General features: G+C 55.8%; 4 protein-coding genes across 11 annotated transcripts; 2 read left to right on the plus strand and 2 right to left on the minus strand.

Moving 5' to 3' along the window:
- Window positions 1-163: 163 nt before the first annotated feature.
- Window positions 164-3,336, minus strand: HIRIP3 (HIRA interacting protein 3). Its single transcript, XM_026011115.2, has 7 exons — window positions 2,740-3,336; window positions 2,542-2,662; window positions 2,314-2,428; window positions 1,095-2,080; window positions 826-994; window positions 644-742; window positions 164-557 (listed from the first exon to the last, which is right to left on the minus strand). The coding sequence occupies exons 1-7, from the start codon at window positions 2,802-2,804 to the stop codon at window positions 394-396; spliced, it is 1,719 nt and encodes a 572-aa protein (XP_025866900.1). The 5' UTR covers window positions 2,805-3,336; the 3' UTR covers window positions 164-393.
- Window positions 3,337-3,420: 84 nt separating this feature from the next.
- INO80E (INO80 complex subunit E) lies at window positions 3,421-12,699 on the plus strand. Of its 3 annotated transcripts, XM_026011123.2 has the most exons (8): window positions 3,421-3,602; window positions 3,758-3,828; window positions 4,058-4,110; window positions 6,578-6,656; window positions 6,756-6,867; window positions 7,245-7,361; window positions 10,615-10,710; window positions 11,239-12,699. In XM_026011123.2, the coding sequence occupies exons 1-7, from the start codon at window positions 3,522-3,524 to the stop codon at window positions 10,684-10,686; spliced, it is 585 nt and encodes a 194-aa protein (XP_025866908.1). In that variant the 5' UTR covers window positions 3,421-3,521; the 3' UTR covers window positions 10,687-10,710; window positions 11,239-12,699. The 3 variants fall into 3 exon arrangements, with proteins under 3 accessions (XP_025866908.1, XP_025866905.1, XP_025866906.1); XM_026011120.2 differs by lacking the exon at window positions 10,615-10,710; XM_026011121.2 differs by lacking the exons at window positions 7,245-7,361; window positions 10,615-10,710.
- Window positions 11,524-17,393, minus strand: DOC2A (double C2 domain alpha). Of its 6 annotated transcripts, none has more exons than XM_026011117.2 (11): window positions 16,819-17,393; window positions 15,856-16,133; window positions 15,403-15,482; window positions 15,106-15,180; window positions 14,889-14,998; window positions 13,254-13,380; window positions 13,102-13,161; window positions 12,862-13,025; window positions 12,665-12,746; window positions 12,492-12,588; window positions 11,524-12,357 (listed from the first exon to the last, which is right to left on the minus strand). In XM_026011117.2, the coding sequence occupies exons 1-11, from the start codon at window positions 17,193-17,195 to the stop codon at window positions 12,212-12,214; spliced, it is 1,596 nt and encodes a 531-aa protein (XP_025866902.2). In that variant the 5' UTR covers window positions 17,196-17,393; the 3' UTR covers window positions 11,524-12,211. The 6 variants fall into 6 exon arrangements, with proteins under 6 accessions (XP_025866902.2, XP_025866901.2, XP_072609615.1 ...); XM_026011116.2 differs by having other exon boundaries at window positions 13,248-13,380; XM_072753514.1 differs by having other exon boundaries at window positions 16,425-17,253.
- A 4,939-nt stretch (window positions 17,394-22,332) lies between these two features.
- C3H16orf92 (chromosome 3 C16orf92 homolog) lies at window positions 22,333-23,407 on the plus strand. Its single transcript, XM_072753525.1, has 3 exons — window positions 22,333-22,663; window positions 22,972-23,130; window positions 23,248-23,407. The coding sequence occupies exons 1-3, from the start codon at window positions 22,462-22,464 to the stop codon at window positions 23,337-23,339; spliced, it is 453 nt and encodes a 150-aa protein (XP_072609626.1). The 5' UTR covers window positions 22,333-22,461; the 3' UTR covers window positions 23,340-23,407.
- The last annotated feature ends 186 nt before the right edge of the window (window positions 23,408-23,593 follow it).

The following is a 23,593-nucleotide window of genomic DNA, read 5'->3' on the forward strand; positions in this document are numbered from 1 at the left end:
CACCTTCTTCACCTTCCTGGCTCAAAGTACAGGGAGTGAGAATGGAGACGAGGTTTTTGTTGTTTGGGTTTTTAAGTAATCTACACCTCAAACTCACAACCCCTAGATCAACAGCCACATGCTCCTCCATCTGAGCCAGCCACGCGCCCCAGGTGGGGACCAGTTTTGGCGAAGTGATTAAAACAACTCCTTTATTGAGGCTTAAAAAATAAACTCCTGCAAACACCTTAAACTAATGAGAATTAGGATCCCAATAACTTGTGTCCGTGGGGGCTGCAAAGTCTTTGAAGAAAGCTGTTTCTGCTTTGCAGGCAAAGATTGGAATGAGGGCAGGGGGGTGCAAGTGCCATATCTGCCTTCTACAAGTGGAAAGCCTCTTGGAAGAGGAGGAGTTCAGTTACTCTCTCCATCACTGCTGATGATGCCACGCATATGTGACCAATCCGGAGGTGGGACACGGGGCTGCTCATCATCTGAGCCCAAAGTCCGGCAGTATAGCTCCCCTGGGGGGTCAGCTTCTCCTGACGGGTTCCAAGCTGTGCGTCTGCGTGGCCGGCCTGGGTTGGAGGGCAGGAAAAGCGGGAGATCAGTTGTCTGAGAAAATCTAAGCCCCATCTCTTGGGGAGTGGGAGGAAATCCTCACCTGAACTGCTGATGATGTTGGTAATGTCCAAGGAGGCCACCTCAGCTGCCTCCTCCCGCCGCTCTTTCAGGGCCCGGCACTTCTCTAAGGAAGGGTTACCTGGGGCAAAAGACATTGGTGATCCTCTTTTCCCCAGCAGCCCAGGCCCTCTCCTGCAGCCCCCAGGGCACACCTGGCCTCACCCTTCATGCCCAGGGCTTCCAGCTCTGCCCGGAGGACACTGACACGCTCCTTGTGTGAGCGGCAGGGGCCCAACAACTTCTTATAGTTGCGATAGGCACCACAGGCCCGAATGTAGCGCTTTAGCCTCGTCACAGCTGGGTGGTCCTCACCACGGCGACCAGAGCCAGCCTGGCAAGGAAAGATGGCAGCTGCAGGCCAAACCTTCAGGGTCTCAGTCAGGGTCTCCCTCTTCCCTGAAGGTGGCCTCCCACCCTATCTTTACCCTCACCTTCCTGCCTTTGGGTTCCGGACTGCCATCTGTGGAAGAGGAGGAGGAGCTTCGGGTCCTGCCCCTTCTGGAGCTCTTCTTGGAAGACTGATTCTCCATCTCCCGCTTAGGGCTATCCCCTGCCTCACTGTCACTCACCTCCCTCTCCGAGTCACTCGCCTCACCGATACTGCCCACTTCTGCTGTCTTTCCAGGGCCTTCAGTAGTTGGTTTCACCTTTCTCCAGCTGTCTTCCTCATCCTCGCTGCTTCCACTCTGCCTTTTCCCGCCCTTCCGTGGGGTCCTGTCCTTTCTCTTTCTCTGCACTAGGGACTCTTCATCTCCCCCGCTGTTATCTCCACTACTTGTCTCTGCTTTTTCCTTTTCTTCCTCTCTGTCCCTTGAGTCTCCCAGCAGTCTTGCTGCCCTGCTTTTCTGCTTATAGCTCCTCTCCTCCCACGCTGACTTACTCCCTCCATTGCTCCCGGTTCCAGCTTTCCAATGCTCCTCTTCCTCTCTGTTGTCTTTCTTCTTGGCTAGGGTGTCCTCCTCCTTGCTATCCTTTCCACTTTCCTGGTGGCTTTTAGTACCTTTCTTTCCCTCTGCCTTTCTTGTCCTCTGGGTAGGTTCCTTCTCATTGTCCTCACTCTCCTCCCTTGCCTGCTTCCTACTGGCTGAAGTTTTGCTTGGTGCCTGCTTATTCTTTGTCACTGGTTTCTTCCTAATCCTGCCTTTAGATTCCTCCTCCTCCTCTTCCTCGCTCTCTTCCTTGGAGACCTTACTTGTTCTGGCAGAGCCCTCTTCCTCCTCACTGCTCTCCTTCTCCACCTCTAATCCAGTCTTTGCAGTCAGGCCCCTCTGCTGTTCTTCTTTATCACTACTCTCCTCAACTGCTTTCTTTGAAGCTGGCTTTGGACTCTCCTCAGTTGGACTGACTTCTGCTGCCACCATCTCATTCTCTGCTGTGGGGCCAAAGCAGTCTGGACTGGAGGCTGCAGAACTGGGCTCTGGAATGTGGAGAGAGAAGAAGGTTGGGATGGGTTCCTCCTGTCCCTTCTCCCTCCACTTGGGATTGGTTGCTTCTGACAGATGGAGAGGGGCAACAGGAAACAGCTACCAATCAATCCGCCCCCGTGACCGATTCCTAACTCACTGGCCTCCTGCCGATCTCTAATGCCTTGGTATAATACATACACGGTAAATGCTTTTTGAATGAACCAATTATGCAGAAGGCACTAACCTGACTCCGAATTGAAACGGAACCTTTTCCTCTGGGGGCCACTGCTCGTGGTGGGAGGCCTCTTTGCCTTCTTGGCAAGATCTACCTTCTCTTCCCTGGCACCTGCTTCATCCACCTGTGCATGCGCGAGAGGGCAAAACGTGTATCAAAGTGTCGTTCCCTAGCCCCTCCCAGATCCCTCCTCCTCCGCAACAAACCCGCCTCCCGTGGCCCAGACTCCGTGCACACCTGCACCTTCAGCAGCTCCTTTTCCACTAAACGCTTCAACGCCTGCTTCTCGTCGGGTTCCAGGCGGTCGCGGCCCGCGTGAGCCAAGAACCTCCGCCGCACGATGGAGTGCGTGAGCGTGCTGTGGAGACAGGTGTCAAGACGGAGTCCCCGTCCCGCCCCTGCCCTTTCCAACCCCAACTCCAGCCTCTAGTGCACCTGAGGTCCGGGCGGCCTCGGAAAAAGCTACAGATGAACTCCTGCATCTCGTTCTCACGCGCCATTTTGCTCCACCTGGAATTGGTGGCTCCCGCCTTTTTTTCTTCTCGGCCTCCGTCACCGCGTTTGACAGGAGCTTGCGCACTCGTACGGTCGTGGCGCCGTGAGGGGAGGGACCGTTGGGGGGTCGGTGGCTGGTCGCTTGGACCGAGAACCTTGCCAGACAAAACTTGCTTGCCCCAGGTAATTGGAGAGTCTTGCGGCTCCTTCCTTTTCTTAGAATCAATCGTTTTTTAAAGTTCTCATTAGAAACCGACTTGTCGCCTGTAGCCTTTGGGGGTAACGTAATCAACCCGCGACACTGCTTCCGTCCGTGGTCACGGGCACTAAGTTAGGCCGCTGCGATTTCGAAAGACAGATGAAAAAGGATATCCTCGCCTGAAGACTAGGAGTCCCTGGGGGAAAGTCTTGTGGCTTGCGATTTGCTAAGCACAACCAGAATCGGTAAAGGTGCCTCCGGTGTCCGCCATCTTTATGACATCATCGCGTCGATGCGACACCATCTTCAGCGCAGCCCCTGGAAGCAACGTTCTTTTTCCGGTGTTCCTAGCAGGGCAGCCCCTGTGGTCAAGATCCTTGGGCGCGGGGTACGCCGGGAGTTGTAGTCCCGGCGGACACAGCCTTACGGAGTCTCCGGAAGTGGAGGCGTGAGAGGCGGGGCTGTGCAGGCTCCGGGTAGCGGGACGCCTGACTCCTGCGGGGCACTGCTCCCGGAGCAGGTCATGAACGGGCCGGCGGACGGCGAAGTGGACTACAAGAAAAAATACCGGAACCTGAAGCGGAAGCTCAAGTTCCTCATCTACGTGAGTGCTGGGGTGGGAGGTTGTGGGGGTTGAGGCCTGGCGCTTTTAGAACCTCAGTTTACCCACGTGTAAAGGGAGCGGAGTGAGCTGTCGCCGGGTTCCCGGCCCCTTTACGGATGGCTGTTGGCTCAGCATCCACCTTGCCTGTGACACAGGAACACGAGTGCTTCCAGGAGGAGCTGAGGAAGGCGCAGAGGAAGTTGCTGAAGGTGTCCCGGGATAAGAGGTGGGACACGGTGGGGGTGGGGGGGGGGCGGGAGGGCTGCATTCCTGCGGATGTTGTGGCTCCTGTGGATCTGCATTCGGATCCCATCCTTGGAAGTGGGCCACGAATGCATGGCGCCTGGCTCGGGGCTGATATGGGGATCCAGCGGGCCAGCTAGAAGGGACAGGGTGCCGGAGAACATTGCTGAGATGGGAATAAACACTCTTGTTCTCCCTGCCTCTTACCCTAGTTTCCTCCTAGACCGACTTCTGCAGTACGAGAACGTGGATGAAGATTCCTCTGGTGAGCAAGGTCATGAAAAATTGGTGGAGGATGTGGCTCCTAGCAGTTCAGCAAGCTTCCTGGGCCCTTCCTTATAGGCTTCGGAGGCTCATAACATCTCCAGTGGTTCTTAAATCTATTGCTTGTCCTTCACCTCTACCATTCTTTCCCTCAAGCATTTATTGCTTTGCACAGAGGATACAGTGGAATATTCATTCTGGCTGGGAGTAACAGGAAAGCAGAGAAACTAGGAGTTTAGATTTGAAAGGAACATCAGGGTTGTATGGTGGTGATTGGAGTAGAACAGGGGTTGATAAACTTTTTCTGTAAATGGCCAGGTAAAAAAGATTTCAGGGTTTGCAGAACTGTTGCAACTGCCCAGTTCTGCTGTCGTAGTGCAAAAGTAGCCACAGGTGATACGTTAAGTAAACAAGCATGGATGTGTTTCAGTAAAATTTTATTTATGGATACTGAAATGTGAATTTCCTGAAATTTTCACATGTCATATGTAGTATTTTTTCTTTGAGTCTACTCCCACCCCAAACCCTTTAAAAACGTAAAACCCATTCTTAGTTTGCAGACCATGCAAAAGCAGATAAAGGCAGCATCAATAGAGTGCTCAAGAAAAGCCTTTCTCAGGAAGTAATGTTTGAGCTGGGACCTAAATAAGAAGCAGAAACCAGTCTTGTGAAGATACAAGTGAAAGATTACTAGGCAGGGGAATGACAGAGGCAGATGCCCTGAGGTAAAAATGGGTCAGGTTGCCTGAAGGGCAGAAGGGCTGAAGCATGTAAAGCATGTTTCCAAACTGTGTTTTGAGCCTTGCTTATTATGTCAGACCAAGTCCCCGAATACATACATACTTACAAGACAATTTAATGAAACAATGTTAAGTCATACATAAGTAGTTCTGATGGTTTTTAGACCGCTTTTTCCTTTTTTTTTTTTTAATTTATAATGCTGGTTGCAAACCAATACATTGACTTCATGCCCCACCAATGGATCAAGACCCACAGTTTGAAAAAGTGCTAAGGTAGACATTGGTGGTCCTGTTCCAGCATGGGTTCCTTATAACCCGTGGCGCATACAAATCTCTCTCTGTGGTGCCTTTAAACACTGATATGGAGCCAGGGTCAGCAGCCAGCAGCCAGCCAGGATACCTGTTTTTGTAAATAATGTTTTATTGGAACACACAATGGCCATTTGTCTATGTACGATAGGGATGGTAGATGATGGATGAAGTCAGAGAAATAGGCAGGAGCCAGCTTATGTAGGTTGAGACAAATCATTTGGCTCATACTCTTGTTTTTCATTGCCTGCCTATTCCTTCCCTGAGGTCTTCCAGGTATCTTCCTGCTGGAGGGGGTCTTTAGGACAGGAGCCATGAGAAAAACAGCATGTTCATGGTCAGAGTGGGATAAATCTGAAGAGTGAGAGAGAGCCAGGGACGGAAGCCACCACTTGTATCCTGGAAAAGCCCACAGTCTGGTCAGGGAGACACCCACACATGACACATCTTAGCGCAGTGTGAGGAGAGCCCTGACAAGTGAGAGTTGAGTTTTAGGGAGAGCTAGCAAGTAACTGAGCCTGAGGGATTCTGGAAGACTTCTCAGAATGGTGGTGTTTAATTTGCTTCTTAAAGGATCTGAGCAGAAAAATGGGGTGGCATTTACCCCAGGTACCAGTTATTTGTTAAATGAACAATGGGCCTTCTTGGTAGAAATGCAGAACTGGGAGTTCACTGTCTTTTTAGAGGAAATAGATGGGCATGATGTGAAGGAAGAGTACAGTTTGGTTGGAAGACCGGAAAGGTAGGTTGAGGCCAGATTAAGAAGCACTCCACATGCTTGCAGGCTGTAGAGGATGTCACCAGGAAGGCTGTGATTAGCTTTACATTTAGATCATTCTAGAGTTGGAGTAGACAGTGGATGGCAGGAGAAGTGAGATTGCTGAGCTGGTGATTTTGACGTGGTAATGACCTGACCTGGTGGTAGTTGGAACGAGGATAAAGATAGGAGAGAGATGAAGGCAGATGAACAGGACTCGGGATGTGGGAAGTGCAACAGAGGCAGTAGCTGAAGGTTGCTTAGGAGGCAGTCAAGGAGTCAGAGATGTGGGTTTAAGTCCCAGCTTCTCACCTTACTCTCTGGGCCTCAGTGAACTCATCAGGAGAGAGAACGTGATGCCCTCACCTTCCTCCTTGGCTAGTTATGAACACAGCAGCCGTGGTGAACCAGAGCACTCCTGCAGAGCCTGGCAATAGTTAAGTGCTTGACAGACATGTTACAATGGAGGAGTCCCGGCAGAAAGTCAGTTGAAAAGGATGTTTTAGGAAGCTGGTGAAGCTGTGAGCCTCCCCCAGAATAGCACATATGTGCCAACTAGGGAGTCAGAGTCCCTGGGGCCCTTCTGTAGAGTTGAGACTCTACTTCTCTGAGGTAAGTTAGAGCCCCCCACCCTCCCTCTGACCAGCCCTCCCGTCTCACAGACTCAGATGCCACTGCATCTTCAGATAACAGCGAGACAGAGGGAACACCCAAGCTGTCGGACACGCCAGCCCCCAAGAGGTGAGAAGAAGCCAACCTTCTTCTCTAGGGGTGGAGTGGGAGTGGACACCCGGGCGTCTGGCTGCCTCTGACCGTCCCCCTCTCCTATCCTTTCTCCAGGAAGAGAAGCCCTCCGCTGGGGGGTGCCCCCTCCCCATCCAGTCTCTCCCTGCCTCCTTCAACGGGGTTTCCCCTTCAGGCCTCCACAGCCCCCTCCCCATACCTGAGCTCGGTGAGTTGCGGTCATGGGTGGGAAGTGGTAACTGAGCCACCTGGGAGTAAGGTGGGCATTGTTGGCCAGATGGGCCTCAGGGGAAGGCCAGCCCAACTCTGGGGACATCTGTCTGGGTGTGGCCAGCAAGCCTCCATTGGAGGGGTGTGAGGTCGGGGCTGCCCACTTCTCTCTGGCTTAGGAATGGGGGACAGGCGCGGCTGAGGAGAGCAGAGCTCAGGACACAGTCCTGCTGCTGTCCCTTCCCCTTCTGTTCTCGGGAGCCACACTCATCACCACCTCTTGTTTTTCCATTCCTCCTCCTGTTTGCGTTTCTTCCCTCTCCCCCACCCCATCTACTCCATTTCCCATCTCCATCCCCCCACTCCTGCCTGCAGCTGGCTTCCCCCCCCTACCCCCCATTCCCTTCTGACTACCTGGCCCTGCAGCTGCCCGAGCCCAGCCCCCTGAGGCCCAAGCGGGAGAAACGGCCCCGCCTGCCCCGGAAACTCAAGGTACCCTGATTGGGGGATGTTAGGGAGGGGCCAGAACGGCAGGAGGACAGCCATGCAAGGGAGGCTCAAGACAGGGGCTGGGGCCTGTCCAGGAAATTCTAAGGATTGATTTGGGGCTGCTGGGGGCCCAGCCTAGGGCTAGGCACTGAGGGGTGGATCAGAGAAGTCCTAGTCCACAGGCTTGATGTGGAGAAAAATGAGGGACAGGACCAACCTTGCTTGGGACGCTCAGAGTGGGGGCCACGCTCCTTGTTCCCAGGTATCCTGTGATGCCAGGCAGCCTTAGAACGGGTGGAGCTATGGGATGTGGACTCCTGTCAAGGCTGCACTAGTTAAAAACCACATGACCTTGAGCAGGTCTCTCTGACCCGCTAGGTCCAGTTCTGCGTCTGTAAATGAGCAATCAAACCATGTGTAACAAGTGTTTCTTTAGCACCTACTATGTACCAGGCACTGTTCTAGGAGATGCAGAGAGATGCAATAGTGAACAAAACACAAAAATCCCCACCTTCACAGAGCTCCCATTCTAGCAAGAGAGTGGAAAATACTCAAGATAAGTAGGTGTCAATGCCTAGAAATTGGGCCAGTTAGAGAGATGGGAAGCTCCAGAGTAGATGGGGGCTGGTACTTATGGGTGGATGGTCTAGGACGTTATTTGGTCAGAGGCTTAAAAGAAATGAGAACCAACTACATGGCTCTCTGAGCAAGTGTTTCGGGGAGAACAAGCACTGCAAAGGCCCTGAGGAAGGTGTGTGTTTGCCTTGTTCAAGGACCAGGAAGGAGGCCAGCATGTTTGGAGGGAAGGGAGGGGTGGGTGATGGGGTGAACAGATCAGAGAAATAACCAAGGGACAAGATCATGAAGAGCCTCCCCAGTGTTGTAAAGGCTGCTTGTACCCTGAAAGAAACAGGGAGCCACTGCAAAAGTTGGGCAGAGGGGAGTCGACTCAGATTTATGGGATTCCCTGCTGTGTGAATAGACTGAGGAGGGCTGGGTCAGTATGGAAGTGGGGAGGCCTCTGAGGAAGCTCCTGCAGTGAAGCAACTAGAACTGCTGAAAAGTAGCTGGCAGATCAGTTTCGAAGATGGGAGCAGTGGGAAGACCAGTAAAGCCAGGGTTTGGGGCCCGAGCAACTGAAAAAGTGTATTAGCCTTTCTCTGAGACAGGGAGGTCTGGGAGGAGCAGCTCTGCAAGGGAAGACGGAGTTTGGACATACTGAGATGCTGTCTGGAAATGCCAGTGAGACAACAGGAGAATGTGAGCCTGGGTTTTGAAATCCTCAGCATGGAGGCGGGTGTGATTGTTGGGGGAGATCGTACATAGAGAAGGAATGAGCCCCAGGAGCAATGAGGACACAGAAAGCACATTGCCCTTCCAACTCTGAGTCAAAGTGGGATTGGGACTAAACAAGACAGCTTTCAAATTGGGTAGATTATAAACACAAGGCACTGGAGCCAAAAGCAAAGTAGGAGGTCACGTTTGTGGTAGTTAGGAGTGTGGGTTCTGGAGCTCAGATCCCAGCTCCCCCTCTTACTCTATATGTGACCTTGGCCCTTGAGCCTGAAAAGTGGGTAGATACTGGGTGATAATGCTAGCCCTGCGCTCTCCTTGGCAGGAGTTTTGCTTTTGGCCTGTAGAGCAGGATGGTACAGAAGGCAAGGGTCAGTGAAGCCTGAGCAGATGGGTAGAGGTGTAGCGTGAGTGAGGTTTTCTGAGTTGCAGGGTCCTGACATAGAGGTGATGGGGAGCTGAGAAGTGACCATAGAGGAGAGAGAAGATTGGTTGAGAGGGATCCCTGGGTGGCGCAGCGGTTTGGCGTCTGCCTATGGCCCGGGGCGCGATCTTGGAGACCCGGGATCGAATCCCACGTCGGGCTCCCGGTGCATGGAGCCTGCTTCTCCCTCTGCCTATGTCTCTGCCTCTCCCTCTCTCTCTCTGTGTGTGACTATCATAAGTAAATTTAAAAAAAAAAAAAAAAAAGATTGGTTGAGAGAGGGCCCGGGATCAGCTGCTATGGTGGAGGGGGTAAATCTGAGAAGGCCTCAAGGAAGAGGTAACATTTGAGGCCAGGAGAAGTGAGATTTGGAAATTGCAGGCTGAGCAAGAGTGGAAGGAACACAAGGATGTCACAGAAGTATTGTTGAGGCTGATGCAGGAGTGAGAAAGGAGGACATCAGAAAAAAACATCAGGTGAGGTGGGATCACAGAAGGCCTGGGTGCCTGGAGCCAGGATGTCCTGTATAGGGGTAGGAGTAACTGAAATTTCCGGATTAGTCTGAGGAGACAAGGGACAGCTGTGAAGATGGGAACAGGTCAGGTAAGGGCCTGGGCCCCAGTCAGACAGAGTGGGTTTGAGTCCTGGCTCTTCCACGAGCTCCCCATGTGACCTTGGGCAAGTCATTTCACCCTCTGAGCCCTGGCTTGCTTTTTCCGCTCAGGGCGGGGGTGGAGCTCACTGTAGGATAACATGAGTCAAGAGAGAGGAAACACATAGCCCAGTGCCTGGTCCCTAGTAAGCTGTGGATAAACAGGAGCTGCTCTCAGTCCCAGAGGCCACTGAGGAAGACCGTGCAGAGGTGGGACGTAGGGACTAGGATGGGATGGAAAGGTGGCAGCCAGAGGAGGGGGGCGGCTGTCCTCATGACGCTGGGCCTCCTGTCTGTCACCAGTCCTGGGCAACTCCTGTACCCTGAGCCCTTGACCAGGAGAGACAAGCCCACTCTGACACCCCCTCCCAGGACAACAGCAGGCCTGGGAGCTCCTGAAGAGGCAGAAATCAGCCATGAGGGCCGATGGAGTGAAAGCAATCCCAGGGCCACTGTAAAGGCACACAAGCGCTCCTGCCACCCCCACCTGGGGCCAGATGGGACACTGCTCCGGGGGGGCCAGGGAGGGCACCCGTGGGCCTGTGCCTAGAAAGTCTCCATTTGCAAGTCTCAGGTTCCACCTCTGACCACCCCCACCGCCCCCTCAGGGCAGTCAGAATGGTCAGAGATCAGGAATGGACATCACCCAGCACATAGCAGGTGCTCACAGTTGTGCCCACAGAGCTCTCTGTGGGGAGAACTCCTGGCAGGGAGCGGGGGCTAGATGCTTGGGCAGGACAGAGGACACTCCCCAGCCTCAGAGGACACAGCAGGACATTTGGTAAATAGAAAAGGACACTTGAGATGGAGGGACTGGCCTATTCTCAAGCACTCCTTACCGCCTGTCCCTTGAGTAGAGGAATGACGTGCTCAGGTTTGTGTTTTAGAGAGCTCACTCTGGCTGCAGTGTGGAGGAGGAACTGGCTCTGGGAGAGGCTGAAGGCAGGGAGTCCAGTTAGGAGGCTGGTACCGTGGTAGCCCAGGTGAGCTGAGAGGAGGGCCTGGCCCAGGCCAGTGGCTGCGGGGATCCCAAAGAGGGGCCCGTCCAAGGTTTAAGAGGTAGTAGCCTCACACGGCGGGGGGCGAAGACCTAGGACCCCCTCCACCTAACCAGTGAGTCCCAAAGTAGGAGGGAGATGAGGCCCGTGCTGCCAAATGGGGTCTGAGGTGTCCAGGGGCGGGCCGGCAGGCGCTGCAGGCTGCCTCTGACTGGCTCTAAGTGCTATCACAGGGGCAGCCAAGGTGCATCCCTGGAGAGGGCAGGGCCTGGCCTTCTCCTCCTGGTTCCCATAAGACTCCCACCACCACCACCACCACCACCACCACCCTCATCACTGCCTCCATCACTACCCCTCACCTGCAGGCACTTGCTGGGTTGAGACTCCAGGGGCTAAGGTGAGGCAGGGCCCCCCAATTCCAGCACTGGCTGGCTCAGCTGTGTCCACTCCCCTGGCATGAGCCTTTGCCCCCTTCCTGACAAGCCCTCCCTGTGTTTCTTCCCCCTGCTGCAGATGGCGGTGGGACCCCCCGACTGCCCTGTGGGAGGGCCGCTGACCTTCCCGGGCCGGGGTTCCGGGGCTGGGGTGGGGGCAGCCCTGGCCCCACTGCCTCCACCCAAGATGCCCCCCCCAACCATCCTGAGCGCCGTCCCTCGGCAGATGTTCAGCGACGCGGGCAGTGGGGATGATGCCCTGGATGGGGACGATGACCTGGTGATCGACATCCCGGAGTGACCCGCCCCCCTGTGGCTGAGCCCCTGCCCCTCACCCGATGCCAGCACACACAAGCCCCCCAGCTTCCGCAGAGACGTTTATTGATGCCCAGTTGCCATGCCGCGGCCACTGACACAATCAGAAAAGGCGTAAACATGCACGAATGTCCCCTGGAAGGTGGGTCCCCACTGGGGAGGGGGGCCCTCCCATGTGGGCCCCATCCAGGGGACAGTTAGTTAAATGAGTGGCCAGGAGCATCTGCCGCCTCTCAGAGAGGCGGAGACCCCATAGTGGTCCCCCCATTCAAAAGGGCAGCTGTACAGGGCTAGGTTGGTTGGTTTTTAACGAAGATTCTGTATTAAAGGAGTGGCTCTTTTTTTTTGTTTTTGTTTTTGTTTTTTTTTTTTGTCCTCTCTTTTGGAAACATTCTCCTCCTCCGAACCCCTCCTAATCCGACCTCCTCCCTGTGGGCTGAGGGGGACGGGGCAGCCTGGAGAGGCAGGAGAGGAGCCAGCAGCCCCCTGCGGGCGTGCACAGGACGGGTGTTTGCATATTTGCATGGTAGCAGTCAGGCAGGAGGAAGTTTGCATATGTGAATATAGATCTCCACGGTCCCTCACGAGAAGACAGACCCACGGTTACGCGGACTCTCACAAAATAAGACAGGTAGTGGGGCGGGGCATCTACCCCGTGTAAACGTGCAACACACTCGTGCGAAGGTCAGGTACTGGACCCGGCCCGAGGGGCCTGTGCAGGGCAGGTGCGGTCCCACTCAGGCTGAGGGCAGGGCCCCAGCCGCTGGGGGCAGCTCACTGGTCAGGGTGTGCCAGCGTTCCAGGGCTGCGTCCGGCTGCTGCAGACAGTCGCTCCAGTGCTTCCGGGCCTCGCCCCGGGCCCCAGGCCCCAGGGACACGCCACCTGGGAAGGAGGAAGGGGTGGGCAAAATCGAGGCCCATCTCACTGCCAATATGCCCACCCCTCCAACCCCCTCCAACAACAACACCCACCCCCCCATCCATCAGTACCACCCAGCAGGCAGGCTCCTCCCTCACCGATGAAGTCATTGGATTTTCCGATGTCATAGTCCCAGACTGTGACTTCCAGAGTCTTGGTGGCCAGAGCAGAGAGCTCCATCTCATAGAAGAAGTCCTGAGGTGGAACAGCCATAGCTTCCATGAGGCCCTGCCCCCAGCACCCTTCAATTTCTGGGCCCTGCCTTGCTTACCTCATTAAATTCCGGATTGAGAGTCTTCTTCTTCACACACGTTTTGTGCTTGGATTTCTTATCCACATCAGGCCTCAAGTACCTGCGGGGGGGCGGGGTAGTGGAGTGGGGCAGTTAGGGACAGATCAGGCCCCAGAAGAAGATGCCGCAGAGGTCAGGCTGGGGGGAGGGGGAGGAAAGAGGGAGGATGGGCTCACGTCTTGACATAGGGGTCGGAGTAGCCATTGACGTCCATGGCGGCCAGGTGGGCACAGCGCACAATGCCCACCAGCAGCCCCCGGCGCCGAGAGTTGTAGCTGAGACTCAGTAGGATGCGCCCACGCTCTTCCAGCAGCCCAGGCCCCTGCTCGGCCTGCTCCAGCTGTGGGGCAGACTTAGGGGTCAGCCTGCATCCTTGCCACCTCCCACCCAGATGTGGTCCCTCTGAGGTACCTCACCTCCTTCAGGTAACAGGAGATGCCCCTCAGGGCCGCTGACATGGAGGATGGTGAAGCCAACTGAGGAGGTGAAGAGAAGATTCTGGAAACCTGGTCTCCCTGGGGCTGCCCCCCCCACCCCACCTGCAGCACCCCACCAGCCTCACACAAACCGGGACCTGGCGCTCAAGGCAAATGTTAAAATGTTTCTTCTGTGAAGGCTTGAGGCGGCGGAGGGGTACTCGGATCTCCCCGATGAATTCGTTGTGGCTCAGCTTGTCCTCGTCACAGACAGAGATCCTGGTGGGGAATTATAGGGTCAGGGCCCCCTGGCATGCCTGAGCCTGCTCCCCTGTGGGAGAAAGGTCCTCCAACTGAACTCAGCACCTGAAGCCTATCCTAGCTCTGCCCCAAACACTCTACGCCTCACCTGTCTCACGGGCTGTGTGGTGGGCACCGGGCCTGGAGCTGAGGAGGAGTGAGAAGGATGCTGTGATTTTCCCTGTTCCCCTGGCCCTCCCTCTCCAGCTGTCCAGGCCATCCCGGGTCCGTCAGGACCTGCACTGCTCCTTCAGGAGGCCCTCACAAAGCCCGAGCACCAGCACCCTCTGGAGCCTCCATTCAGAGCCTGGGGATTGGAGCCAACTGAACAATGTGCCCAGAGCACACATTGGTGGGTGTGGGTCAGATTCTGTGAGCAAGGGCTAGAAGCACCTTGAGGAGCCTTGGCCAGTCACACGAGGATCCCACACCTCTGGCACTCCTGGCCTTGTCTGCATGCAGCAGGGAACCAGCCTGGGAGAGACACAGGAGCCCAGCGAGTAAGAAATGATTTTTAGTTCTCTTCATCCCTTCCTGCAGCTCCTGGTGCTTCCATTGTGACACTCAAGCTATGTCACAGGGGAGTATTTATCTTCCACTTCTGGCACCTACTAGCTTCCTGTGTGACCTTGGCCAAGTCATCTCCCTATGCCTCAATTCCCATCCATAAAATGGAGATAGGAGTACCCACCTCCATCAACTGCCAGGATCAAGAGAAATAGATGTAAAGAGGCAGAGCCCAGCGCTGGGCACCCGTGAGAGCTGAGTACTCAGCTACTCAGGCCTAATGCTCTCACATCAGAAAGGTGGGCCAGACTTTCTGCCTCACTACCAGCAGGGTGACCTCCAAAACGCAACCCTGACCATGCCCCTGTCCCCGTGCAAGCCCTCCCCCACTTTCCCCATTGCCAAGAACACAGCTAAAGCCCTGGGTTATGGTGCCCATCACTCCAGTCTCTGGTCTCCAGTCAGGGACTACAGCCCCCACAGCTCCACCTCCTGGGATGATGGAGCACGTTTCCTTCACTCCTTAGCACTGGATGTTAGGGGGGCACAGGCAACAGAACGGGCAGACATGTCAGGGCTCTGAGGAGGGCTCTCAGAGACCAGGGAAAGCTTCCAAGAGGAGGCACAGCTTCAAGTATTGAATGAATGGTATTTAGGCTGGCCAAGAGAGGGGGCACTTTCCGTGGAAGAAATATAACAGGCAAAGGTCAGGCTGATTGAACCTGGTCAGTCTGAAGAAGTCAGTCTGAAGAAGTCCGTCCTCTGCTGGAGCAGCAGTAGGAGGAAATGTTTGGGGGGCAGGAATGCCAGGGAAACATTTTGGCTTCCTGCCAAAGGGGATGGGGAGCCAGTGATTATTCTTGAGCATCTGAGAAGGGCTTAATGGGAAGCAGATCAACCAACCAAAGAAGGTGCCAAAAAGAGCTCTCAGAGGAGGTACTGACTGGAATCCTCAGGAACAGGGAGAATGGAGCCCTCACCTGAGCACCTTGTGGGTGATATCATCATCCGTGATCCCACTGTATGTCAGGTCCTCATTCCAGACAGGATTCAGTGTGTTCCTCTGAGTCTTAGTTTTTAGCTTATTGGCCTGAGGTGTGGGGACGAAGATTCTCAATATATGTCCCCCGGACATACAGAGCCTGAGGGCAGGGGAAGGGTGGGGACAGACCCACCAGCTGGGTCAGAGGCTATTACCTTGCAGGCTCCAGGCAGCAGGTGCAGCTTGACGTAGGGGTCAGCAAGGCCATTGAAATCCATGGGCTTGAGGCCCTGCAGAGGACAGAAGGAAAGAGAGCTGCAAGCTCCCAGGCCTGCTACCTGCCTCCCTCCCTCCCTCTGCAGAGTGGATCCTTGGGGTGTGGAGAGTCAAGAAGAGGGGTGCTGGGGGACAAGGGTCGGGGGAAGAAGGACAGGTCCAAACCGGACACCTGGAACCCGCCCCCAGGGTGGGAGGCACACAGGGCCGGGGCTGGGGAGGCAGGGAGTGCCCACCTTGGCCCTGAGAATACTACAGTGCAGAGTGCAGGAGGCCTGGTCGTAGAGAAGGTCGAACTCGAGCATGCCCAGGGCGGCTGGCGAAGAGGGAAGAGGTAGCGTGAGTCCTGAGTTGGTGTGTAAGGCAGGTGTGTGAGAGACCACCGGGCAGGCCGGCTGTGGAGCCTGTGGTGCTGGCGGGTGAAGGTGTGTGCCTGTCGGCAGCGGCTGTCAGCCTGCGAGCCTGTGTGCGAGTGTCTGGGTCCCTGGCTGGGCCGCAACTGGGGCTGTGTGGGTGGCTGAGTGTCTCAGCAGAAATATTGAATATTGAGCCTTTCTGAAACTGTAATCTCCGCCCCGACTGCAGCTGAGGTGGCAGTGCCCGCCTCCCCCAACACGCGCCCCGCAGAGCCCCGGGCCCCAAAGCCCCCATTCAGTCCTGGGGCCCTCCATCCAAGCCCCCAGACTCACTGGTATCATCCGAGTCGTAACTGTCCACCTCAGCTCCGTCCTCGGGTGTGGTGGCCCCAAGGAGGGCTGCAGGCGGGGCCAGGGCCAGGGGCGCCAGCCGAGCAGGGGCCTCCCTGAGATCTCTGCCCCCGCCTTCTGGTCCCAGTGCCCGGCGGGGGAAGTAGTCAGAGATCTGCCGGATGGGCCGGATGGGCCCGGGGCACACGTTGATAGCCATGTGCTCCTGGATGTTGATGGTCATGCGGTCGCCCCTGCGGCCCCTCATGCAGCACCCCTGGCTGTGAAAAGGATGAGAGGGAGGTCCCAGAGAGCGGAAGCCCCAGGTGGATTCTTCATACCTGCCGGCTGCTGGCAGATGGCCAGGCGGCCACCTCCCCAGCTGGTGGGGTCCTCCCGGGCTTCCCTGCCCAGGTGTCAAGGGAGAAGGTGGCCTGTACCAGCCGGCAGGCAGACAGGAAGCCTGGGCCCCCCAGACCCCCGGCTTTGCTCCCCACCGCCCCCCCCCAAGCTGGGCTGCCAGCCCACTCCCCCAGGCAGCTCCTAGCTCCACCTCAGCCGTGCCCACATACCTTTGGATGGTCCCGGTGTCATCTTTCCGGCTCCTGGCCCTCATCCCGGGATGCCCTCCGCCCCTGGGCTCCTGCCTCCCTCGGAAGCAGCCCCACAGGCGCTGTCCATCCCTCTGCACCAGGCGCTTGTCTGGCCCAGGGGGCACGCACCCCTCTACGCTTTCCCTGCCCACTGTCCTTCATGCAGCCGCGGGATCTGCCCGCCTGCCTGACTGGCCCCCCTGCCCTGCAGCCCAACGCGGGGACCCCTGCCTCAGATGCCTCCTCCTGAGACCGGCAATTCAAGACGAGCCAGAAATTGCAGCCTCCAGGGAGCTAAACACCCCGTGGGCACACAGGCTAACACGCACACTCACCCTCACCCTCACGCCCCCGGCGGCCCAGCCCTCTGCACCTGTGTCTCTGCCTCCAACAGGTGCCCAAGCACTGGGGGGACGGCGGGGACGGGCTGGGCGGTGGCGGCCGGCGATTCCCGGGGCGGCCAGCGAGAAGAGCGCGGAGTCCGGCGGTGAGAGCCGAGAGGGAGGGAGGGTGAGCAGGAGAAAGTGCGGGGAGGAGGGGGTGAGCGAGGTGGAGGCGAGGATGCAGCCGGCGCAGGCGGCAGGGGGCGGGGAGGGGCGGCCGGAGGCTGGGGAGGGGGCGGGACTCTCCCGCCCGCGCCCGCCGGGCACACTTAGGGGCGCACGCGACTGCGCACACACACACGCACACACACACACGCGGGCACTCCCGCGCACACGCCTGCGCCCACGTGCGCACGCTCGCACTCATGCACTAACCCACCCCGGAGAACTTCGCGTGCACACACTCGCGGACACACGGGCTCCCTGCGCCACCGAGAAGCAGCGGCGAGAATTGCCCGGTGTTCCCCAACTCCCCGGAGACCCCGGGCCCCCGCCCCTGCCCCTGCCCCGGCAGCGAGCCCGCGGCGCCTCCCTCTCCTGCGGGCTCCTCGCTCACCCCCCCCGGGCCTGCGGGACCCGGACCACCCTCCTGGTTGCCATGGCGACGCTGCGCCTCCTCCCTCCTCCGCGGCCCCCCCGCGCCTCCTCACGCCCCTCCCCCACGGAGAGTGCTCGGGGGAGGGAATAGGTTGTTGGGCCCTCCCCTCCCCAAATACGTAGGGGCGGGGCTTAGAGATCTGCAGTCACCCGGGGTGGGCCGGGGGACGGTATCTGATCCGCCCGCGCTCGCTGGCCTGGGACCCTGGGGGGTCCTCTCCCCGCCAAGCCGGGCTGGGGAACCTCACAGACTGACGGAGGGGACAGGTCCGAGGCTGTGGCTTCCCCCACGCCTCTTCTCTGGGGCTGTTCAGGCCTCTCTCCTGTGGTCCAGCCCAGCCCCCAAGGGCCGGGGTCCCCTTCTCAGGGATGGCATCTCCCTTGGGAATCCACCCTTCCTCACCCCACCCCCTGCCATGTCCAATTCCATCCCTCCCGTGAGGCGTCGGGCTTCTTTCCGAGCCTTGCAGTTCGCCATTTCCCACCTGAACCCTGCCATCTGCCTGTCAAACTCCAGCCTCAGATCTTTGCTCTTCTTTGCCCCAAACCCGCCACCCCCCCTAAAACAGAGTACCTACAGTGGCCTTCAAGCCCTTAGGTCCAAGACCCTGACTCCTCCCATCCCCATCCCGTCACTCCCACCTCCGTGGCTGTTGGCAGGAAGGTTACCTACAGTCCCTAGAACAGACCTGGATCCCTGAGGCCTCTGGACCTTTGCTCATAGGACCTCCTCTGCCTGAAAGAGCTTCCCTTTCTTCAGGGTCATCCTGGGTCACCTCTTCCGAGGACCTTTCCTGGAGCATCCCCACCCCACCCCCTTGCTTCCAGTGTGCTGCCTGCCTTAGGCTCAGTTCTACCTGCTTACATTTCTGTCTCCCCCACCACCTGGGAATGTTATGGAGGCTGCCCCAAGCTGGGCCTAGCACTAAGTTGGCATCCCTAAGTACTGTGATTTAAAAGTAAGAGAAGTGTGGTTGCACAGTAATGTGAATATAGTTAACACTACTAAACCGTACGTATGCTTGCAAATGGTTAAGATAGAAATATTGTTATTTGTATTTTTTAAAAGTACACATTTAAAAAAAAAAAAGGTTTTATTTACTTATTCATGAGGGACACAGGGAGAGGGAGAAGCAGGCTCCATGCAGGGAGCCAGACAATCCTGGGTCTCCGGGATCACGACCCCCCCCCCCTCCCGCCCGAAGGTGGTGCTAAACCACTGAGCCACCCGGGCTGCCCACAATATTTTTTTTTAAAGAGAGAGAAATGCAAAGTCAGACCACACTGAGATAGACCACACTTATCACCCACCAGATGACAAAACTCAAAGCATCAGTTAACTCGCAATGTGTGCAACACTGTGGGTAAGTGGGCAGGCACCACCTCTGCGGAGGCCATTCTGATGGTGGATGCCAAGATGCCAAATACATAGATTCTTTGACCCAGAAATTCTACTCCTAGGATTTCTACTTCTAGCTTATAGGCTGGCCCATGAACAAAATAATAGAAGTTCAGAGCTCTGAAATGCAACATGTTTGCAATGACAAAAGACTGGAAATAACCTAAATGTCCACGAGTGGGGTATCAGTTCAGTGGGTTTTGACACAATTTCATGTGATGAAATAGTATGCAGCCATGAAAAAGAGAGCCCCTGGTACTTGTATGCACTTGCACAGAGTCGTCTTCCCAGTCTCAGGTTAACCTAAAAAAGTAAGATGCAGAACAGTATGTGTGGAATGGGGAGAAAAGAGTTTATATGTGTTTGGTTTTTTGTGTGTAACTTATCCCTGGAAGCCTGCCCAAGAAGACATTGAGCTCTGAGGAGATTGCTATGGGGTAGAGTAGGGCAGAAATAGGAAACGCTTATTTTCCATCCTTTTGTACCTTTTGAATTTCGTACCAGGCACATATGTTGCCTATGCAAAAGAATATGTTTAAAAAAATATGTTAAAATATATTTAGAGGCAACCAACAGGTGTCCTTTGGGACTGTCCAGGATAAGAAAAAAGGCAGGACAAAGGGAGACTCCATCCAGGACCAGAGCTGGTGGGTTTGGCAAGAGGCAGAGCTGGGGGAGTGGGGGCTTCGGGGGGCAGGGGTGCTGGCCATGAATTCCTGCCTCCTCTGCTTCTGCCTTTCTCTTGGCTTCACTCAGATCCAGCAACACACCTGCAGAAAGCCTTATTGAGGGAAGGTGAGGATAAAGCTGGAGCTGGAGCCAGTTGCAGGGCAAATGGTAGACAGTGCTCAGCCCTGGCTTGTCCACAGATAGATTTTCATCCATCCATTCAGCCAATAAATATTTATTGAACACCTACTATATACTTTGGTGCAAGTCTATAACCACGATCAGTGATCTCTAGCTTCGTAGCTTTGTAGGGGAGATAGACAAATACACAGACAAGTCTAATGCAGTGATATAGACAGGGGATGATCAGAAGGCCATGAGAGTTCCCTTCCTGGGGAAGTGTTGTCTCAGCTGAGACCCGTAAGATAAGAGAAGTTAACCATTTCCTAACTGGAAGGGGATGCAAGCGAGTCCTAGGCATAGGTGTGTGCAAAGACTGCAGTGTGCTGAGTGAGGGAGGTCATGCAAGAGCTGAGGTGGGTGGGTGGACAGGGCTGAGCAAGAGTCTTGCAGGTCAGGGTAAGAAGTTCATAATTTACCCAGGTACTATGGGAAGCCATTGGAGGGTTTTAAGTAGTGCATCTGAGTGTTCTGGTTTGTTCTCCCCGAGGGAAGAATGAAGACACAGAAGTCCACCAGTCCACAGGCTGTTGGAATACCAGGGGAGGTATGGGTATTGAAATAGTCAGCAATGGAGGGTGAGGGAGGTGGATGGATTTGAAATTTATGTTGGAAATTGAGCTAACAGGTCTTGATGATGGCTTTGTCCAGAGAGAGAGAGGGAGGGGTTGAGATGACTCCTGGGTGTATGTATCCAGCAGACCATCTCCAGAACAGTGAGACCATTTGCAGCAATGGGAAGCAGGAGCCCAGTCTGGGGTAGGAGAACCAAGGGCTCCATTTGAGATCTATTGAGTTGAAGATGGTTTTGGACATACAGAGACACGAAGCAGGAAGTTGGGTAGAGGAGTCTGGAGCTCAGAGGAAAGGACTAGGCTGGAAATATACATTTGTGAGTCACCAGCATATAGATGGTATTTAAAGCCATGAGACTGAATGAGATCACCTAGGGAGAGAGAATATAGACAGAGAAGAGAATGTCCAAGGCTGAGCTGGCTGTAGAAGGAGGAACTCTGAAAATCACCAAGCATGGGTCCCCTGCCAAGAGGCACAGGCCTGTGCCCTCAGAATGAACAGAGGTAACCATTAGATTTGGCAAGTTAAGAGGTCGTTGGTAGACTTGGCAAAAGTGGTTTCAGTAGAGTGGTGAGGACAGAGCCAGGCTGGAAGAGATTGAAGAATACATTCAAGGCAAGGGAGCAGAGACAGCAATAGACAGCCCATTAGAGGTTGTCCGTCTAAACCCTCATACCAGGGGTTTAGACCCTTAGACCATGTGCATCCAAGAGTTCGCTCCCCTATGACCCCTGAGGGCAGACCAGGCCCTGGTGATTTCTATCTAAGCCATAAATGGAACCCAGCACAGAGCAGGAGCGCAATACATTTACTTAATGATTGGATGCAGGAATGAATGATAAATCACTGCCTGTGTCAAAAGGGCCTTTTCTGGTGGGGAGGGCAGCTGTATGCTTCTGGGGTAGATTGAGGAAACTGCCAGATCCACTCCAATGGCTAAAGGCTCTGGACCCCTTCTCCTAGCTAAAGGAGGCAGCAGCTGCAGACAGGCCTGGGGGTGGGAACCCTGGCTCTCAAGTCAAGGAGTCAGGTTGCTGGACTCACAACTGCCCCTCACGTGTAGGTGACTTTGGGTAAGTTACTCCCTCTTTCTCAGAAGAGAGAAGTATAGGCGAAGGAAGCTCGCAGGAGGTCCCATAGATGGTAGTCTGTCTCCTTTACCCCCATTTCCTCCTTCCTGGGCTTAGTGTTCAGGAAATAGCAGCTGAGCAGGGAAGCAACCTTGCCCCGCTACTGGGGGGAGACTGGCTGGGTACCCCCCAGAAGGCAAGACAGATGAGGGGTAGGGACCCAGGGTAGGAGGGCGCTTCCATCCGAGGACAGAGGAGCTTCCAACACGCCACAGACACGTGCCCGGTTTGGGGGAAGTCAGGGAACTGGGATTGTCAGGGATGGCTGAACAGGCATCTGTGTAAGCAAACCAAGAAGACCCTGAAGTGTCCTTGGGCTTGAGTGGGGCGGGACATATCTGTGACAGACAGGCCCACCTGCCAATCAGAGGGACGCTAACTCCTGGAGGCTGAGAGGGGCCCGCAGGATGGCCAGTGGCCGTTGGGAAGTGACAAATAGAGAAAAGCGCGGACTGGAAATGGGAAATGGGAAGGCCCTTGGGGGAGCCCACCCAGAAAGAGGAGCCTGCGAGGGTGCTGTGGGTGACCAAGTGACCTGCCTCGAGGTGGGCGGGGCCTTTCCCCGGACGATCCTTTCCTGCGGCACCTGCGGAAAGGAGCGGGAGGAGGGCTCGGAGCGCCTGGAGCGCTGCCCTTGCGGGCGGGGGGACCGGCAGGCGTGGACACGGCTGCCACCTAGTGGGACAAGCCTGTTATTTCTCCTGGCGCGGGACTCCAGAGCTGTCCTCTGCAGAGCGCTGAGACCCCTGTGCCTTTGAATTTGGGGACACAAGGCAAGGGGGAGCCTCAGAGAGGAAAATGCAGAGCCCGGGGAAGTGTGCGCCACCCCCACTACTTTGCCCCTCTGTACCTTGGTTCCCTTTTCTGTATAATGAAGACAGGCTTGCTGTCTGTGATGTAGTCCATGTGGAGAGTGGAGTTGGGGGGGGGGCGGTAATTGAAGGAGCTTATCCCTGCTCCTCAGCCCAGGAGAGACTGCATGCTACACAAATGCAGCTCTCTTTAGTCCCTGCTAAGCCCCTCCTATTTCTAAATTTTGGGACTGCCCCAGCTACTATTTTATAATCAGCATCACCCAAAGGATGACGGCCCGGGGAGGGGGGTCCCCAGCTCCCAGTTCCCAGCACTTTCTGTCTCCCCTCCCTCCAGAGCTGTGCTCAGAATGGCTCCAGGCTATGACATCACAGAGCCCCCACCCCTGTGACAGGAGTGGAAGAGTCATGAGGCTGTGGCAGTGGACGCGGGCATGGGCGTGGCTGGTTGGACTGGGGGCCATAGAAACAGGTGGGAAGCTATCCTGGGAGCAGTGGGGACAAGGAAGTCTTGGTGGTGAGGGATTAATTGGCCTTAGGAGCTGAGAGGGCAAGCCAGGGTCTTCCTCTCCTTCCACATGTCTGTCCCACCCTCTCCATCCAGCATGGGCCTTCACATGGAGAGCTCAGTTGATCCTTGAGAAATTCCTGGAACCAAATCAAGTCCCTCTACAGCCATACTAAGGCTGTGTGGCCTGGCAGGGTCCTGGGTTGGCCTCAGCCTCTTGGGGTGGAGGGCAGAGGTCTGCTGGATTCTAGACGTAGACTTTGCTTCCTTAGCACCCAGGCGGGAAAATGCCAATGTCTTGGCCCGAGGAGCAGAGTCTCTACTCTTCATAGAGAGACCTGACTTCTTTGATTACCCAGACTCAGATCAAGCCAGGATCCTGGCCGTGGCCCAGTTTATTGGGGAGAAACCTGTCATCTTTGTTAACTCAGGTATGAACCAGCTTGAGAAGGGGCCTCCTTCCTTGCCAGGGCCTGGAGAAGAGCTGCCCTTGGCCCTTCGATTAGAGATGAGTCCAGGGTCCCCATCTCCCCTTCCTTGTCTAACAGGATCCAACTCTGAGTTCTTCCATCACATCCTGGTGGGCGCTCTGGTAGTGGCCTTCCTCTTCCTCCTGTACCAGTTCTTCATACACATGTAAGCCCCCCCCCCTTCTCCCCTGGCCCCTCCCACCTCAGCCTTCCTTGGGAGAAGGTGAAGAACCCAAAAGCCTAGGGAGGCAGGGTGTGGCCTCCCACCTCTGATCTCATATTCCATAGGACCTGCCAGAAAGGGGCCTGAGGAGTTGGACACAGGCCCTGGACTCTGCCCTGAGTGCCCAAACCAACCCTCCTCTCCTGCTGATGAATAAAAGTCTACTTTTTTCTTCCCTCACTGCTTAGTACCCAGTCAGGG

Source organism: Vulpes vulpes, chromosome 3, assembly GCF_048418805.1.
Source record: "Vulpes vulpes isolate BD-2025 chromosome 3, VulVul3, whole genome shotgun sequence".
In the NCBI taxonomy this organism is placed as follows: domain Eukaryota; kingdom Metazoa; phylum Chordata; class Mammalia; order Carnivora; family Canidae; genus Vulpes; species Vulpes vulpes.

Bases quoted from the DNA above. Each gene is read 5' to 3' on its own strand.
- INO80E (XM_026011120.2), top strand. From the start codon at position 3,522: ATGAACGGGCCGGCGGACGGCGAAGTGGACTACAAGAAAAAATACCGG. The intron at 3,603-3,757 runs GTGAGTGCTGGG...CCTGTGACACAG, and splicing joins AGCTCAAGTTCCTCATCTAC to GAACACGAGTGCTTCCAGGA. The intron at 7,362-11,238 runs GTACCCTGATTG...CCCCTGCTGCAG, and splicing joins GCCTGCCCCGGAAACTCAAG to ATGGCGGTGGGACCCCCCGA.
- C3H16orf92 (XM_072753525.1), top strand. From the start codon at position 22,462: ATGACGGCCCGGGGAGGGGGGTCCCCAGCTCCCAGTTCCCAGCACTTT. The intron at 22,664-22,971 runs GTGGGAAGCTAT...TTGCTTCCTTAG, and splicing joins ACTGGGGGCCATAGAAACAG to CACCCAGGCGGGAAAATGCC. The intron at 23,131-23,247 runs GTATGAACCAGC...CTTGTCTAACAG, and splicing joins TGTCATCTTTGTTAACTCAG to GATCCAACTCTGAGTTCTTC.
- DOC2A (XM_026011116.2), bottom strand. From the start codon at position 17,195: ATGAGTGCGAGCGTGCGCACGTGGGCGCAGGCGTGTGCGCGGGAGTGC. The intron at 15,181-15,402 runs GTGGGCACTCCC...TGTCCTCTGCAG, and splicing joins GTAGTATTCTCAGGGCCAAG to GGCCTCAAGCCCATGGATTT. The intron at 12,589-12,664 runs GTAAGCAAGGCA...GTTCCACCTCAG, and splicing joins TCAATCCGGAATTTAATGAG to GACTTCTTCTATGAGATGGA.
- HIRIP3 (XM_026011115.2), bottom strand. From the start codon at position 2,804: ATGGCGCGTGAGAACGAGATGCAGGAGTTCATCTGTAGCTTTTTCCGA. The intron at 2,663-2,739 runs GTGCACTAGAGG...CTGTCTCCACAG, and splicing joins CGAGGCCGCCCGGACCTCAG to CACGCTCACGCACTCCATCG. The intron at 558-643 runs GTGAGGATTTCC...CCTCCAACCCAG, and splicing joins CAACATCATCAGCAGTTCAG to GCCGGCCACGCAGACGCACA.